The 19,445-nt window shown below is 44.6% G+C and overlaps 1 protein-coding gene across 1 annotated transcript in view; it reads right to left on the reverse strand.

Annotated features, from left to right (window-relative positions):
- The window catches only part of PPL (periplakin), a 265,150-nt gene that overhangs the window by 78,780 nt on the left and 166,925 nt on the right, over nt 1–19,445 (reverse strand). Inside the window, exon 10 of the mRNA XM_086941331.1 lies at nt 269–391. Coding sequence (XP_086797457.1) covers nt 269–391 — 123 coding nt within the window. The remainder of the gene's footprint in view (nt 1–268; nt 392–19,445) is intronic.

Genomic DNA, 19,445 nt, shown 5'->3' on the forward strand with positions numbered 1-19,445 from the left:
TAAAATAGGCATTATAAAAAGTATCTACAGCTGACGTGAATGCAAAATTAGTGCACCCCATGTTCACTGCTTAAGTCACCAGAAATGAATCCTGTTTTTATACTTTCCCCTTGGCCCCTTTCATTGATCCCGGAGACTTCGATTTCCGGTCTATTCAATGACCCCCCCCCTTTCCTAATCCCACCACTCACTGTCTACTAACACTCCCCACTGTCCTTGAACATGCTGCCTGCTCCCTCAAAGCAGGTCTGCTTCTCAATGGACTCACATCCAATTCCCGCTGAAGAGATTCAATCTGATACTTGTCCTTGAAGTCAGGGTTGTATTTTTGATCAAGGTCCATGTCCACCTTCTTCAACAGGTCCTGGGCATCCTTTGCATCTTTGTGGAACTGAAGCAGAACAAAACAACAGTTGTATGTTAGACCTAACGTACTGCAATAACCTTGATGGTAAGCCCATGGACTAGGTGGAGAGCAGAACCCCTGCTTGCACTGAAACAAATAACAAAATATATAAAACCATTGTCCACCTCAAATATTTTTCCACGCGGCTCTGCTACAAATAAATCTACTATTTTATCATCTATGAATAGTGTGAGAGTCACATCAAGCTATTGCTTTAGTTTAGAGCTGATATCATTTGGAATCCACTACAATTGCCACTTTAGTTGCAGTGAGGTGCAGAAAAAATGTTTACCTTCTGCATGTGTTCAAAAGTATCATATATTAAGTTTGTTACTTTTGAGCATACTTTAGAATGCTTACACCAACCTGGCCTTTGCATCTGGGTCATTATACCAAAAAGCCACTACAATTTCCCATGTGCAGTGACCCGACACAGAGTACCATTTCCTTCTGGCATGGACAACCAGGAGCTTCATTAAGAAGTCCATGAAGAAACGATCCTTTACCTATCGGCCTAGGACCTCCTACCAGACTCCACTGACATTGTCACAACGTGGAAGGTAGTAACCCAATCCAAGACTCCTACAGCCTGTTCCATTCACAATGGCCGAAGAGGTGGAGTTCCTCATGACCTAGAACCATCCACCAAGTTCAGTGGGGAGAGAACCAAGAGGAAAGATGTCCCTCTGACACAGAACCAGTCAGCAGGCAAAGAAAGGTACTCACTTTCCTGCTTGACAGGCCCAATCAATGTAAGGGATAATGTGTGAAGACTTTCATTCCCAATCCCTTGCACACAAGGGCATTACTTCTGGAAGCAGAGGGAATCCTTCTCCTTGAAACTCTGAGGTTTGAACCTCATGAAAGTAACCTGCGATACTTCCAGCTCCGTACTGTGCACATAATGGGCTAAGCGTACCCGCGCCGAAAGCCCAGGGTGCCATCAGGTTAGGAAATGTGTGTTCACAGCTGGTATGATAGCTACATTGGATGAGCACCCACCACGATGCTTGTAGGTCATGTGTTTCAGTCCTGGCAGAGCTGGCTCAGCAGGTGACTGTGTTATGTGCCACTGGTGTCCGAGTTGGTATTTTCCCTCTGGGTCTCGTGTCTTATTAATAATCAAGCCTATGCCATTGACTTAGTTTGAAGGTTACTGCTCTCTTGTTGGCTGAATGCAGACTTCTCTCTTATGCAATGCACACCAGCGACAAATGATACATTATTGATATACTCCACCACCATTCATCCCTTGCACTCTTATTCTATGCCTCGCTGTAGGCGGAGTAGTATAGTTTAGTCTTTTATGGCACTTTTGGGAGTTCCATTAGAACAAGGTTTTATTTTAGAAACAAAGGTGCACAGCTCCCAGCCCCTGCTTCTTCATACGACCAGAGATGCAAATTGGAAAAAGTTACTCAGGGAACTCACAAATTGTGGCACGGTTCCTAAGGCTAGAAAAAACAGGCAGCGCCACAAGGGGCGAATTTAATGACAGCCAGCCTATGAATAATTGTTGGGGAAATTAAACCACAGTAGAAATTAACAACAGCTGACCTCCAACATACACCATGTTGGGATAGCCTAGGAGGGTAAGGCACATGCTGCAAAAACAATACTAATGTGAATTCTCACACAGATCAGAGAGCTTTGTGTTTACTGCAGAGTACTGCATGTAATGTGTAGGTCAGGGGGTCCTATACGATGTACAACAGAAGAGCTGGTAAGGCTTTTGTTGGAATGGCCGTTGTTGCATATGCAGGTCAGAGGATGGTTAGGAGTCCTCCGTATCCTGTCGGTTCAAGCTTGCACCGGATACATCATGAATACCCAGAGGAAGTCATAACGCCAAAAAGGAGTGTTCTGCTGAAAATGGGGCATGGTCTGTATTTTGGTGCTTATTGCAACACAAGCAACACAGCCTTTTTCACCTGGTGAATATGTGCACGTTTCACACTCATAATTATGACAGCTGTGCAAACAGAGGTTTGCGCAGGTGATTGGCTTTAACCAGCCACTCGTAATGAAGGCCTTATTAATATGTATCAAATAAGCAGTTTGTCTTATGTGCTGAATACATTATTAGTGTAAGAATAGATGGATCCACACTCCGGCGCAAAAACACCAGACAATCCATTTTTTCAATATGTGTTTATTATGATTGTCAAACACGGTGTAGTAAAGAGAACGTCAATACTAAAGAAGCAGGGCACACGCAGAAAACGTGAGCGTAAGTCGATGCGGGCCGCACAAAGATGAGTTCAGTGCACCATGAGGCGGTATCACCTTCCATCAGTAAAGCGTGTTAAATGAACACCAGACAGGTAGCAGCAATCACTCGGACACCCTTACTTTCCGGGAAACTAAGAAACAGAATCAAGCAACGAAACAATATGACCTGCGAGATTTGGGAGCCCGGGGGTGCAGTTTTCGCAGCTATGGGGAGGGGGCCAGTGAGGTAATGGTGCCAGCAGAGAGAGCTGCGAGAATCACATTCTGAGCAAAGCCATCGTAGATGTGCGTACAGCCTCCCACACTTCCACAGATGAGGCCAGGGGCGAGGGCCGCGCCGCACCCCACCGAGGTACCCCCTTCCCGGCCCGGCAGCCAGGTGACAATATGGAGCTGTTTATTGGGAGAACACGCATTCCGGGCGGGCATGTGTTCTCTCTGGTTCCTGGAAGGACGCAAGCACCGTGTCTCACCCCTGTGCTAGGGCATGCACTCTCAGACCCGTGGCCTCTTCCTGCAGCTGCGCTCCATGCTCCAACCCAGCCCCGACATCTGGTAGACGCTAGGCAGCAGCCTGGGGGTTGCACCCGACGCGCTTCGCTATTATGAAGGCAGGGTCTCCGAGACAGGTTCTAATACTGTCTCTGAGATCTGCGGTTGAGCCCCAACGCGCAGACTAACCCTGGGCGTAGGACTATGCAACGCTCGCGGAGCATGTGTAGTTTGCGCTACGCGAATTGCACGTAGCACAGTGCAAAAACGCGTAGCGGGCATTTTTTGCTTGCTCGCGGTCCTCAATATCAAGTTGGCGACCGCGAGCGAGCAAAATCAACATCCCGGCGAGACTTTTTCCTCGTTCGCGATCAGCAACATCAAGTTGCCGATCACGAGCGCGGAAAATAAATCTCCCGGCGAGATTCTCAACGCGTGGAGGTCAGGTTTCTCATTGCAAGTGGTCGCCTATGCTCGCGACTGCTCGTGATGAGAAACTACCAGTCCGTGTTGAGAAAGATGCCGCTCTCGTACAAATCTACTCTAGCGGCAGAAAACGACCGCTTGCACTGTGCAAGATGCCGTTTGCAATGATTGCACAGTACGGACAAGCATCCGGCACTGTGAAATCAGTGCGAACAGCATTTTCCCTACCGCACTACGCAGTTTGCGTAGCTACGTGTAGTGCGAAGTGCACTTTGCGTAGCTACCAGATTGTTTGACCTCTTTCTTATAGTATCGAGGAGCAAAATTTTACATGGGCAATTTTTATTACGTTATTTCCTAATGTGACTTTCTCATCAAGTCATAGCTTTAATAAAGGCTAAAGAACTAATATGAGGCTTGTATTTTACTTAGATATTGCAGTTTTATCAATGTATTACATTAGGTTGTAAAGCACCATCAGGTAAAGTTCATATTATCACTTAAACAGTGCAATGCCACTATCAGGGCTGAGCCACTTTCAGCCTGCTGAGAGGTTATTCTGGGGGTACTATATGCACTGTTTCCCTTTGCAGGAAGGGGGAATATTATGGACCATCAGTAACTACTCTTCGGCTAAATCCGAGAACTGAAACAAGGTGAGGAAGTAAATATTGGAAGGGGCCACAGTGTTAGACCATGGAGAAAAGGCAAAGGAATGCATTTTAGAGACAAAGGGCCAGATGTACTAAGATTTCACGCAAGGCAGTGCAGCAAGGCAACTCGCTGCACTTTGTTGCGTGGAGTGGAGAATGCAGAAATGTGTCATATTTATAAAGATATGGCCCATTTCTGCTGCCTCCTAGCCCTGACGCACTCTGTGCTGCATAGCGCCAATGCAGACAATCCTGCGCCATGCTGCAAGGGTGCATTCTTTATAGGCAGGATTGTTTTGTGCAGGAATGGATACCTTCCTACACAAAAACAATTTTAAGATACAATTTCCTCCATCTATGTGTGCTGAATTCTGCAGCACACATAGAAAGGATAGGATAGGATAGTATTTGTAAAGCGCACTTATACCTGAAAGTGTCAAGGCGCTGAGCGGACGAAGGCAAAGAGAGATGCGCTATCAACCGATTAAGAAGAAAATAGCCATGTTTTCTGAAGATCGAGAAAGAGTCCTCATTGGAAATGAAGGGAGGAAAGGAATTTCAAAGCTTGGTGGCAGCTACAGAGAAGGAGTAGCCACCCCATATGGACCTGCAAATCTGTTTTCTGTGTGGATGAGCTCAAGGTCCTCCCAGGAATGTACCATTGAAATATGGTTTTTAAATGAGGCGAACCTTTACTATGCATAGCCTTGTATACCGTGCTCAGGAACTTGAAGGAAATGCGCTTCCTAATTGGGAGCCAGAGCAAGGTTCGAATCCCCTCCCTGGCGGACTGATGCTTAGGAATGTTAAGGATCAGCCTGGCCACTGCTTTCTGTATCACCTGGAGCGTATTCAGGGATACTGCATTGATGTTAAGGTACAGAGCATTGCAGTAATCAAGGCGGGAGGTGATCAGTGCAATGATGTTCGACTGATGCAGTTCAGATGGGAATGTACGGCAGCACCTTTCTGAGATTTCTTAAAATATAGAAACAGGTGCTGACAGTACTGCTGACTTGGACATCAAAGGTCAAACCCTCGTCAAAAATGACCTCCAGATTTTTCGCTGTCCTAACCGGGACAGGAAAGGGACCTTAGTCTGCAGGCCCCCAAACATTAGTCTAGGTGGAATTCTTTGAATCGAATACTAGTACCTCGGTCTTGTCTGCACCGATCTTTAATGAGTTGCCCTTCATTCGGCAAATAGTGCTTGACATACACTGATAAGACTTCTCTGCGACTGATCGCAAATCATTCGAGATGGAGACAATGATTTGTGTCGTTTGCATAGGACCTGGAATCTGAATTATCTCACAAGCTCGGCCAGGGGGGGTCATATAGAGGTTAAAAAGAGTAGGGCTTAGTGAGGATCCCTGAGGGACTCTACATGGAAGGCCAAAAGCCTTAATTCTGAAGCCTCCGCAGCTGACAATATGCATTCTACCTGTCATATAAGAGTGGAGAAGCTGCAGGGCCTTTTCCATAACCCCCACTTCCCACAGGAGCTGAACCATGTGCACTGTGGGGACAGTGTTGAATACTGCTGACAGGTCGAGCATAATCAACACCACCAACCTGCAAGCGAATACAATCAGTAGCACAGATAAGAGCAGACTCAGTGCTGTGACCGTCATGGAACCCGTTCTGGGAGTGATCTAGGATTTCCTGGGATTCAGCGTATTTCATCAGTTCAGTATTGATGAATTTCTCCAAGATTTTAGCAGGAGCGGGTAGAATGGAGATAGGCTGAAGTTTTTCAGCTCAGAGGGGTCGGCATTCGATTTCTTGAGGAGCAGTGAAACAATGGCTTCCTTCCAGGTAGCCGGGTAGCTACTGGATAAGTATTTCATTGAATACCTTGCACAGAAAGTTAGCTACTAGATCAGGCACCAGTTTAAGTTTGAAGGGCTTACAGGGGTCCGAAGGAGCGCCAGATTTTAGGCCAAGTAAAAGTTCTTTAGTTTGTTGAACCGTAATTTGTGGAAAAGAGGAAAATACATTCTTCCTGGAAGCCTGGAAGAGTTCACCAGCAACCAGTTTAACACCATCCTCCGCGGCTTCCCCACTAACTGATTCATGTTCTTCAGTCGGTGTAAACTCGTGGAAGATCTTAAGGACTTTGCCCTGAAAGTAGATTGCTACTCTGTGACAGAAATCTTGGGAGGAGTTCAACAGCTGTGTTCCTGGTGGCTCAGAAATCTCCTTTGTTACACTAAAAAAACAAGCAGCAGGAATTGTCTGCAGACAAGATCTTTTTGGTTAAGAAGCGGGATTTAGCTTGGAAGATGGCGTGTTTATATTTCTGCAGAAAAGGTATCTGCTTGGCTTTTTCCCTGGGGCAAGGGTCACCACACCATTTAAGTTCTTGTCTGCGGCATTCACGCCTCTAGGACATGACCTCTTCCGAGAACCATGGGGCTGAAACTTTTGCTCTCTTAATGGTACAATTTTTTAAATTGGCACCTATGTCTAGGCCTTGTTGATCCAGTTGCAAAAGCCCTCTGCCACTGGAGGGTGAGTAATGTGCCTCCCAATAGAAACTGAAGCCAAGGCGGCCTCCCAATAAAAATACAATAGAGTGGTCAAAATGCATGGGTCAGGGGGAAGGTGGAACATCAATGTCATCACCTGCAGGCGGTATACATATGTTTCCACAATAACTATTCCATGGTCCCCACACTCTACACCACATTATGCTATTTTCAAGGTGAAAATTGAAATCCCCTAGGATGGTGTAGTGAGAAGAAATGAGATGGCGTAATGAGAACAAATGGTTCAAGGGTTGTACACCATATCTTTGCTACTTGGCTCTTTGCCCTGGCGGACAATATACCAGACGGCCTGAGAAGTTATAGTTCTCAGGCCCTATCCCCTTAATCCTATCCCCTAAATGCCCTAGGATGGTGTAATGAGAAGAAAAGAGATAGTGTAATGAGAACAAATGGTTCAAGGGTTTTACACCAGATCTTTGCTACTTGGCTCTTCGCCCTGGCGGACGATATACTAGAAGGCCTGAGAAGTTATAGTTCTCAGATAATTTAATGCTGAATGAAGCTGCTTCCAGTATAGAACCAGGAACACCTTCCACAGCGTTAAGGGGACATCTGAGGGAGTCCCTAACCACCAAGGCTAGGTCACCTCCTCTTCTTTCAAGGCGGTCGTATCTAAGTATAGTACAGCCCAGGGGGACAGCGTCAGCCAAGTTGGGACCCGAGCAATCCCTGGCCCACGTCTCTGTGATAAAAAGACAGTCCAGGTTAAGTGTTTGAATAGTCAGGGCAATTTCGGTTTTGTGTTTGTGCATGGAGCAGGCATTTATCAATGCCCCCCCCGGAATGAGTTGGACCAGAGCCCTGCTTTGCTCTTGGTCCTTATCTTCTTCTCTACTCCCTGGGGCAACCAGAGGCAAGCAGGGAAGGAGGCCCGACCGTTAATGGGGCTGAATTTACAATGCTATGAGTGTAATGCCTCCCCTTTAATAAGGTCAAGCTTATGCATGCATCCCACATGCTGAAGTTTAGGGTGCAGAGCAAGAAGTTGTGTCTTACGAGTAGGTTCTTGCCAGGGAACCCTTGTTCCCTGAAAAGAAAAGGGCAGCATGCCTGGCCCCTGGCGCCGTCCAGGAGTGGGCAGGCGTAGATGGGCTTGGCTTTGGCACGCCCGCTGCGTTTGCTGAGCAATTGGGGTTGCATGTTCTTTAATGCCCCCGGACCCGTAAGTACAAAACGAGTTTGACCGCCGACGCCCAGGAGATATGAGGCAACAGTCCCCAGGAGCGGGGGAGAGAGAGCACAACTACGGCAGAGTGACAGTAAGAAAAGACAGAAATAGACAGTGCTGAAGAGCAAAAATTAAAACATCATAAACCACAGTTGAAACGGAGTAATAACAGGTAAAAACCTACGCTCACAGGGTAAGATTAACAATTAAAAGCAGAGGTGTGCTTTACTAGTGCATGCGACCGAGGAAGTAATGTGGAGAAACAAAGATATTGTTATGCCTGTGTTAGGGAGGCAGAGCATTTTGGCTCAATCCCAGGGTAAGTGACCTTACTAAATCTGAGATTGCATCAAAATTCATGGGTGGATGCAAGTGGAGCAGCGCAATTTACTCTCCACCCTTGCACGTCACGGAACTGCAATTATATACATTCACCTGACATTATATTCACTATGTGCCTTCATTTCATTAACGTGAGTGAAGCATTTAAACACATTACTGAAATGTATTAACTGTAGAAATTAAATTTATATATGTGTATACATAATGTTAAGTTTAAACTTGAAGTATGTATTCCTTATTACATTTACACTTACATTTCAAATTATATTGCATATGTAAATGTATTCTTTTTCTCATGTTTTTCAGTCCATTCAAAGTTATATGTGTGTATGTATAACCATGCAGTCGAAGTGCACATTGAATACTCATTTAAGTTAACCTGACTTCTGGCCTTAGTTTAAATGCTTTTTGCTTCACTAAAAAGTTTTTCTTTTTTCCCTTGCAGGTTCATTATGATTTCAGTTAGCTATGAAAGGTTTATTGTCTATATTAGACGGCTGATAGAGAGGCCTGGGAGACTTGCCAGTGAACGTGAAGGTACAATGGTCGAAAAGAAGCTTTCTGTTCGCCGTGTACCAGAATGGCAAGGTTGTTCAAGGCTGAGCCTTTGTTGATGCGTTGGGAACTTAGAGTAATGTCGCAAAAGCATATGAACAGCGTTCTGATTGGATGCTGCTAGTGTGAACCGAGGTAACATACATTTCAATTTCATGTTTCTTTTATATGGTTGTTCTCATAGCTTTGAGTTAGTTCTGGTGTAGTTAGGCTTTAGGGAAGATTCCTTTTAGACTTTGAGAGGTACAGACCGCTCTGCTTGCCTTATTTTTGCAAGTGTGTAGCTTTACGTTAAACATTTCCTTTTCTTTCAGACTTCTACTGAAGTCTGATCATGCTGACACCTACATATTGTAGTCCTCCCGAATTAGAAACCCTCAATAGATGATTCTTCTATACATAACTCATGTAAGAGTAGAGAAGGGAAGTTTCTTTATGGAACACCTGTTCACTTTTATTTGCTATTACATTGTGTCTGTTACAATTCTATATCTTGTGTTATTGCTTCTCAACCGAGATATTTTGCTTTGCCCGTTATACTAATGTACTTATCGAATCTGTGTATGGCTTGCATATTGACTGGGTTGATTGGTAATCCAAAGAAAACCCTTTGAATCATATTCATTGATTTCTGGTCCTCATTGTAGAGTCACATGGGCGTCGAAGGTTAAATTGTACTGTTGATGTTTTCTCCCTTTCAATGCTTCATGTCAGCTATAAAGGTTCATTGAATCTATTGAGTACAATATTTGATGATGTAGTTGAGAGACCACGTTTGTAAAGCCCAAAACACTCCAGCACAATGGGACCGTCCATGCTCCACCCATGGAACGCTAACCCCAAGAAATTGTACCGCAATGCAGTGCAAGCAGCTGTGCTGCGTTATATTTCATTACAAAGCCAAGCAAAACCACGCAAATCGGCCCTTGCATAGTTTTGTAAATCACAGTTAAGGACTTGAGTTGCCTCGCATTGACTTGTGTCACGCACGTCGAGAACGAGCCAAGTCCTTAGTAAGTCTGGGCCACAGTGTCTAAATAATCCTCATTATCAACAAAAGGACACAAATGGCATAAGTCCATTGGACTAGATTCTCCTACTGCACCACTTGGCTCAAGCCATGCTAGCCAGAAGGAGGCTTCTTCGACCGGTAAAGGAAGAACTCACAAACTTCCAATGGACTTTCCCATGTGGGATCCAGTTTATGCTAAATGGAGAATATTCTCATAATACATTATTGAAAGAAGGAATGGGCATTTAACAGATATAATGCCCCAGTGAGGCGAAATGACATTGAGCCAAGAGCAATCCAAAGCTGAAGTGAAGGACACAGGGCAGAAACAAAGAGGGCAGTCAAAAAGGTGGAGGTAAGTGGGACATGTTAAAGGTTTACCAAACTGGAAAGTCCATCTGACTAGGTTATACCTATTGCTGAATTTTGGGGCACTTAAACATGATGCTCCCTACACCAGCAGCTATGAGTGAGGGAAGTATTCACAACCCTTTAGAGCTTTGTGTATGTGTATTGGCCTTGCTTTGGTGTCTCGGAACAAGAGATAACCAGTGGAAATTCTTATGGAACTCCGTTTTCAAAAAAATGCTTAACTGTCTCTAATGTGTTTCTTTATTTATCCTGTTATTGGTTTAAATGTGGTGAGTTGGAAGAAAGTGCGTTATGAGGGTGGGGAGCATTACACGTGGAGTTGCTGATATGATGCTTCACACTCCAAGCGATATATTACTGAAATACATTTCTTACATTTAACATCAAGGAATTGAACTCTCCTGTCTAGCTAAACTTGAAAAGCTGATTTACTGCTTTTTCACAAAAGAAATATCTAAAAAAGGGGGCAGAGGTATACCTAATGAACCCGGCAAAACTGAAAGTAATCCTGTACGGTAATACCAAGGTTTTCACTTCAGAGATCAAAGCCAAAGAGTATCTAGAAGAGATTAAACGAAAGAAAGGACAAAAAGGGGCAAATTAGCGAATGACCTAATTTGATTTCTGATGTTAATATGTTACTATCTCCCACTATATCTCCCACTATATAGGGATAGTAACTTTAAACGACGGATCACCTGAGTATCTTGTCTAGTATGGGACACTTTTTTTTCACAGATGATTGGCGTGGCTGGTGGCCATGGCTCATGAATGGCCTCCATCACTCAGGCTCAGCCTGATTGCTCACATAAGGGGGGAGGGTGGGTGGGTGGGGGGGTTCATGGGGGGTGGGGTGGGAGGGGAGAGCAGGGTTGTTGCAGGCACAAGGAGATACTTATTGCGCACACATTTATACACACCAAACTTTCTATGAAAAGCAGAGGACCATTCCAACATTCTTTAAATGGCTAGGTTAGATCCATTACGAATTGTATCGGTTAATGTCTGTGGCCTGAATGATAGCTCAAAGAGACAAAAGGTGGCTATGGGCTTACGAACACTCGGGGGAAATATAATATGTTTACAGGAAACCCACGTTGAACAATCTCAAAAACATCTATTAAACACGTTGGGGTTCAAACTAGTGGGCGCCACCACGCAAGGAGCTAAAACAAAGGGGGTTGGAATTCTAACTGATGGAAAATTTGCTATTAGCAACCCACGAACTAAATCAGATCCATCAGGAAGGTGGGCTATCACCCAGATTCAACTCCCTAAGAATACCTCTTTTACTCTTTGTTCACTATATGGAAGCAATGCTGATGATCCCGGGGTTATAAATCAGGTTTCAAATGAATTAGCACACTGGCCTACCCCGATAGTGTTATGTGGGGATTTTAACATACACCTACCAGGTAATTGGGATGTCAACACAACCTGGAAATACAAAGGAAGAAAACCCCAAGTCTTCCAAGCCCTAACCAACCTTTTACAAACTCATGGACTGATAGATAGCTGGGCGAGCAAAAATCCCTCATTACCTGGATACACCTTTTATTCGGCACCGCACCAAGTATTGGTTAGGCTGGATTATTTTTTTGTTTCCGCATCATTAGCTGCCAGTTTCACTATAGATATAGCACCCCGATTTATGTCCGATCATAATCCCATCATTCTTACTATAAGAGAGTTTGGGCAATCTAGAGAGGTTTCTAGATGGAGCTTCAAGAAAGCGTTACTATATGATCCAAGTTATATTAATATTGGCTCCACTTCGCAGATGATAGTATGGGACACTTTAAAAGCAGGGATTAGAGGTGAGACCCTTAGGTTCTCAGTTCATAAAAACAGAGTAGAAAAAGCCCAGGTTAAAGATCTTCAAGAAAAATAGAAATGAAGCTAACTCAAACAATCCATGCAGGACTAGATTGCCAATCAGTCCAGCAAGAGGCGATCCTGGCTAAAGCGGAAATAGGGGCGGTATTTATGGGTAAAATAGCAGCTAAATGGGCAGCAGTAAGAGAGAAGACATATGAGTGCAGTGACAGTATTGGACATCACTTAGCTGTCAAAACGAGACAACAAATTACCTCTAACGAAATACACAAAATTAGATCATCTTCAGGCACTGAGGTCTCCGATCCTAGCGGCATACGACATGAGTTCCAGGAGTTCTATGCTAAGTTATACAAGGAAGAGAACGATTGCCTGACCGATGTTCTAGATAGAAAGATCCTTGATTATCTTAGCGAGATTGATTTAAATAAACTTAGCTTAGAAGAAAGTGAATTACTAGACCTCACCCCTACATGGGAAGAAATCCTAGATGCCATCAAAAGTCTTCCTGACGGAAAAGCTTCTGGCCCTGACGGCATTCCAGTCGAATTTTTTAAAATCTTTGCCAGCCAAATCAAGGATATATTCTTAGAAGTAATCATCTCCATCTTCAATGGCACTCTACCTCCAAACTCTTGGTCTAGTGCCAGAATATCTATCTTTCCAAAAAAAGACAAATCTCCACTAGACATGAGCTCCTACAGACCAATAACTCTTATCAACTGCGACTCAAAAATGTTCTCCAAGGTATTAGCCTCTAGAATATCTCGAGTAGTGGAACCCCTTGTTTCAAAATGGCAACATGGCTTTATACCAAAGAAAGGGACCACTGAACATGTCCGAAGAGTTATTACTCTGTTTGATGCTGCTCAAGTCGCTGGAGACCCGATGTCATTAATACTACTCGACGCCGAAAAGGCCTTCGACCGGGTCTCGTGGCAATTCCTTTGGAGAGTAATGGATAGTATGGGATTTGGGGGTAGGTTCATGCAGGCGGCACAGGCACTCTACTACAACCCAACTGCTAGCGTTGTCATAAATGGACATTTGACACAGCCCTTTAAAATCTCACGAGGTACCAGACAGGGCTGCCCCTGCTCCCCACTACTGTTCGCGCTCTACCTAGATCCTCTCATCAAACAAATAGAGAAGAATCATAACATTTCTCCAGTAACATACTTTCAAAATAACTGCAAAATTTTGGCCTATGCTGACGATCTCGCTATCACTACTCCAGACCCTGTCAATTCTATACAGGCACTACAAAGGGAGGCCCACAAATTTGGAATATTATCTGGGTATGCCTTAAATAAAGGCAAAACACAGATATTAGTAAATAATAAAATCACCTGGGCTGATACAAGAGTGGTATTAAAGGCCAAATACCTGGGAGTATTAGTAACACCTAAACTGGAGGAAATAGTTGCAGCTAATCTGGCTCCCCTTGCTGTTCAGACTAAGAAGGCACTAAAACAAATAGATAATCTACATCTAACGCTGGTTGGCAGGTGCAATGTTATCAAAATGACCTACTTTCCTAAATTACTTTATTTTTTTCGCTGTATTCCTCTCGAGTTTAGTAAAAAAGATCTACTTAAATTTCAACAAATCTTTACACAGTTCATTTGGTCATACGCTCAACCTAGACGTGCATTAAAACATCTCACGCTACCGAAAGACAGGGGGGGTTGGGCTTTTCCCAACATTATCCTATACTACTGGGCGGCAGTCCTTCAATACAGCTCAGTTCTGTTAAGAGAATCCACCTGTGGAGCTGATTCGTCTTTGCCCTCACCCTTCTGGTCCTTGCTAGGGGAACAACAATGGGGCTGTTTAGTTCGAGAAACAGCCTATGGATATTACAACCGCGTTAAATTCAAGACGCTAATGAATTCTTATAAAGTTTTTCGTCATATACGGAAAACATTTGGATTGGGTAGATATAATTATTACACCTCCATAATTAATAACAACAATCTACCTGCTATATTTAGCTCATCCTATCTATCTGAATGGCACAGAGCAGGGGTTACAAAACTAGGGGACCTTATAACAGCTAGGGGAATTGAGACCTTCTCAACTTTGCAGACTAGATTCAAATTAAAAAGTCAAGATCTATTTAAATATATGGCTATTTATGATTACCTTGCCAGGAAAGTGGGAGGAGTTAATGGATTTGCCGAGGTTGAGCTTATGAACACTCTCCAGAATATCGCCTCTACCCGTATTGGAAGTATATATCAATTAATAAATAAGGAAACCCCTGACGATCTAGAAAGTATTGCTTCCAAATGGCATACTAAACTTGATTCCCCTCAAAGTATATTTTTTAACTCCTTGTGTTTATCACAGCAAATCCTTATTTCGGCCAAACTACAAGCACAACATTTTAAAACTATATTTTTCTTGTATATGACACCTAGCAAAATTATTAAATGGGGATCTGGGAGAGGCACATTATGCCCACGCTGCTCTGAAGTAGGGGCAGACTCTATACATATATTCGCAACATGCCCAATTATTAATTCCACCCTACTCAGAATACAGAACTTACTGAGTAAAATAACAAATCAATCAATCCTTCTGAACCCTACTACTATTCTTCTGGGTACTCAATCTGACTCTCTGAGAGTAAAAGAAGAAGGGCTAATATTTGTAGCAATGGCAGTATGGAGGATATGCATTTCTTCTGGATGGTTAGACTCAGAGTCCCCCTCTTACGCACAATGGCTGGCTAGATTAGTTGCCACATATCATCTTGAAAAATCTGTATATGCTAAGAAGGGAAGAAGAAAAAGGAAGATGGGCATCAAAGTTTGGGGGGCATTCTCCAAATGGATTGACCAACAAGGACAGGCGGAAGTAGAGATATAGAAGGGCCATTAGAAATTTACAAAACTCTGTTTCATTTTACCTTCTTATTTTCCTTCTTTCCTTCACTTTCTTGTTTCTCTTTCTTTTATAGACAAATTCTTTCGTCACCTTTTTTACCAGCTTTACACCATTTGCTATTTTTTCACCTTTGTTTATAAGTATCTGTGCCTCTGTTTTGTAATGAAGATGGAATGTGGGAGGCGGGTGGGGAGGGGGGGGGGGGGCACGAATTTATCTTTTCTGTGTAACTTGTTAAGACTCCGATTTTGTGAAAATTAATTTAAAAAAAAAAAGAAGGGAGAGTCAAAACACTATAGCATTCAGATACATGCAATAGCAGGCACCAAAACGTGGTTAATTTAACACATGATGGGGGCGCTGGTATTGGAATTCTCAGTGGACAAGGATGGTAGCTATACGATGGTTCAGTCCGGGTTTGTCTAAAATAGGCAGACATTCGATAATATATGGAGATCAGCTCCTCTTGTCGAAAAAATCCACCAAATCAAAGCTACAGATGGCTCTTTCAGTGCTAGGCATGGAGGAAATAGATTTCAATGGGCGAGACAGACGTTTTGAGAAAAGTAACACTAGTCTTCCGCCAAAAAGCTTGGAATACAAAGGGGTACTTGCCACGGTGCTCAATGCCCCCCATCTGGTATGTTGTGACCACTGAATCTCTTGAGATGGCAATAAAACAGTCAGAGCCCAAAGGAAACATTCGCAAAATATAACTGATGCCACCAGAGAGCTGTCTTGCTTTGAGAAGTTAGTGACGACAATGAAAGGCATCAAAGGGGTCGTTTTTTTTGTTGCATTCAACAGCTCCAGGGACAAGTGGATATGTGGAGAAGTGGGAGTTGATGCTAGACAGGATTATATTGAAGGCCACTGGATTTATATGATTCTGCGGCCCCAGCATTTTATTGCATAAAGATTGATTTGCCGCATTTGCTACATAATCCGTCATCTGCAGCATATATTGCAGATTTTACTCCCAAAAATGTTTGTTTCTAGCTCAAACAGTTCAAAAGTTAGTGAAAATGAGGTGACACGTGTTGCTGTGCAGAGGAAGTCACTTCGCCAAGATTTACTTTTTACTTTTCTGTTGTACATTGCTGTATTTGGGTGTTACATTAACATTAATGAGGTTACATCTTTATCCAGACAATGTTAAAATGTGTAATAAAAAATGTGGCATAATAATGAACTGATGTTATCACATATTGGCTGCGTTTAAAAAATGTTGCTGTATAATTTAGTAAACCATGTCGCATGGTTTGGTCTTTCCTTGCCACTTAATTCCAGTAGCCCGGTTATATTAGACAAATTTTGCAGAATCTTTGGAAGGACATAATGTTCATTACAAGCCTATATAGGCAATCATCATATTCGATAATGAGGCACTGGTAACTGGTGCTGGACACATTAAATGGCACATTCCCAGGCACCACTGGTCGATGCTGAAAGTCATTTGGGGGAGTGTAAGTCACTCATATTCGGTGGGGCTGTCCCAAACGTTTGGGTTTCAGGGGGGAAAGTGCTAACAACCATTTGGGAGGTAGCGCATTCCTTATTCCTGGGAGTCCGCGGTTGGCGGTGCTGGCTTCAGACTGGACACACAGGAACATTCACTGAACAAGGAATGGTCGCTGCTGGTCCGCCAACCTTTAGTGGCTGCACCAGCGCCGATAGCACGACATAGGAACCGGGCCAGGGCCCCATCCCAGGCATATTAAAATCTGGGACACAATGGCAATAAAAAGACCAGTGGGGCACCTGCGTTTTGTTGGTGTGCCTCCCAGTATTGCCTCGTATGGGGAAGGAGTGCAGAGAGCACACCGGTTCCCAAGATTAAGGCCTCTGCACTGGTTTGATTATGTCTTTAGAGCTAACCACTGGAAGTGAAACTTACACAAGGGAGCGGGGAGAAACCAAGCGAGGCCGTGTGCCAGCCAGAGGGCATTGAAGGACCTTGGTATGGTGGGGTGGGCGGCTGTTGTGAAAGTGATGCCAAGGTGAAGCGGCTTCCGATTAGGGTCAAGTATCTGAAAAAAGTGACGTTGCTCTTGGCATGTTAATCGATTAAACAAGAATAGGAAAGTGAGATTGCATCTTGCAGAAGGCCTCTGTGGTGGCTCGGCTCCCGGCGCTCTCTTATGCGCCCGTTCCCTCATTAACGGCCGGGAAGAGCGAAAGGGGCTCTGCTCCTCGTCTTGACTGGCATCGACCTCGGAGTCCCAGAGCCTGCGCCCAGGCTTACTTGCCTACCTTGTATGTTTTACGCGACCTGATTCTTCGCTGCTCTTCTACGCTTCGAATAGGCCCCAACCTGCCCGGCCTCGGCGCAGGGGAGGAGAAGGGGCTGGGACCAGCTCCGCCTGTGTGGCCCTTCGACAGGACCCTGCAGCTGCCCGCATGCGCCAAGAACAAGTACTAACCCGAACATCCTGCCTGAATACAGGAGTGTGCAGCACTACACGCCGCACTCCCACGCTGGCTCCCGCGCACACCACACGCTTGTATCAAGGACCGAGCTGCCCTGATGCCAAGATCAGGGAGGACGACTCTACCCAGAGAAGGCCCCGGAGCTGGGTGAAGGGCCCACTGGAGCAGCACAGAGGCAGCAGGAGGATGAAGTAGGGAGGAGTAGGGTGCAGATTATTTTTTAACTCCTTTTGTGGGAACGTGTATTTAATGACTCTCATTATCATGTCTGTTGCCTCTCATGGCGACCCAGCCTCTGCTAGTAGAACGCAAAGGTCATGCAACCAAGGCTTTCCCTGGAAACCCCCTCACAGGCAGAAACCCTCTTCTACGAAGAGAAGTCTTCACTGCCCACCACACCGGGGACAGGCACGCAGACTTTCATTGGATGACCATGTTAATAGTCATGGGCACTTATTTCAACATGTGTGAATTCTCCCTTCACAACCCATTCACAGCTCACGTTCACCCATGTAGGGTACCTGAGAGGAGAACACGTTTGTATCCCACGGCATTGACCCCTCCATGTGTGAACTCTCCATTCACAGCTCACGTTCACCCATGTAGGGTACCTGAGAGGAGAACACGTTTGTATCCCATGGCATTGACCCCTCCATGTGTGAACTCTCCATTCACAGCTCACGTTCACCCATGTAGGGTACCTGAGAGGAGAACACGTTTGTATCCCACGGCATTGACCCCTCCATGTGTGAACTCTCCATTCACAGCTCACGTTCACCTATGTAGGGTACCTGAGAGGAGAACACGTTTGTATGAATATAGCGGGCAGATAGGCCGCACGTTAGCTGCTCGAACAAGGCAGGCTGCTACTAAGGGGGATATTTCTGAGATTAGAACTGAGAATGGAAATGTCGCAACAACACCCGAGAGTATATGTTCTAGCTTTCGGGATTACTACCAGAAGCTATATGAAGCTGACTATATGGCACCCAGCGAGGATATTGAGAGCTATTTTGGGAGTGTCAGACTAGAGAAATTAACGACAGAGGATAGGGGGACCTTGGAGATGGCATTTAATAAAATAGAAATACAGAGGGCAATCCGTGACTTACCATCTGGTAAAGCGGTAGGCCCAGACTCTATACCCTTGGAGTTTTATAAAACATTTTTGGCCGAGATAGAAGAAGAACTTTATGAGATGGTTGTAAATATACAAAATGGCGCGATACCTCCGGAGTCATGGGGAGAAGCAACTATGATAGTCTTTCTGAAAAAAGATAAGCCCGCAACTAATCCTGGGTCTTATAGGCCAATAAGCCTAATGAACAGCGATGTGAAAATCTATTCAAAGATGCTGGCAAATAGGCTGGGAGCAGTAATTGGTAAGATCGTCTCTCCATGGCGATGATTCAGAAAAGGGGGTGGTGATGAACAGAGTGTCTGAATTAAGCACTATAGGTGTGGCAGGGTATACTCAGACATGAGTCCCTTTCTCACTGCACCATCAGGATTCAAGCAAGCCGGGCCGATGACGGCTGAAATGCCAGAAACCGGTCCCCGGTAGCTTGTCTCCTTTCTGGTGAAGAATTGGCTTGGTAGTTTAGTCTGTCCTGTTCCCATGATGCACTGGACCAGGGACAGACTGATTTGCATATAGCCAGGTTCTGAGCTGGGATGGTGCAGTGAGATAAATAACGGTGATGGATCAAGCCCTGATCTTTGGACTGGGTAAGAGTGGTCTGCTTAATTCAGACACTCTGTTCATTACCACCCCCTTTTCTGAATCGTCTCTCCATGGCAGCACGGGTTTATCCCCGGTAGAGGAACAGCGGAGCATGTCAGAAGAGTGCTCACGTTATTTGATGGCACGGCATCCTCACGAGACCGTATGGCGCTGATCCTTTTAGATGCTGAGAAGGCATTTGATAGGGTCTCGTGGGGATTCCTCTGGGCTGCATTGGAGAAGCTGAATCTGGGGAGGGCTATGTGGGGGCTCTGAAAGCCTTATACCACAATCCAAAAATAAGGGTTAGAACCATGGGGGAGCTAAGTGGTATAATAGATATTGGACGAGGAA

The sequence above is a fragment of the Lissotriton vulgaris genome, chromosome 10 (genome assembly GCF_964263255.1).
Source record: "Lissotriton vulgaris chromosome 10, aLisVul1.2, whole genome shotgun sequence".
In the NCBI taxonomy this organism is placed as follows: Eukaryota; Metazoa; Chordata; class Amphibia; order Caudata; family Salamandridae; genus Lissotriton; species Lissotriton vulgaris.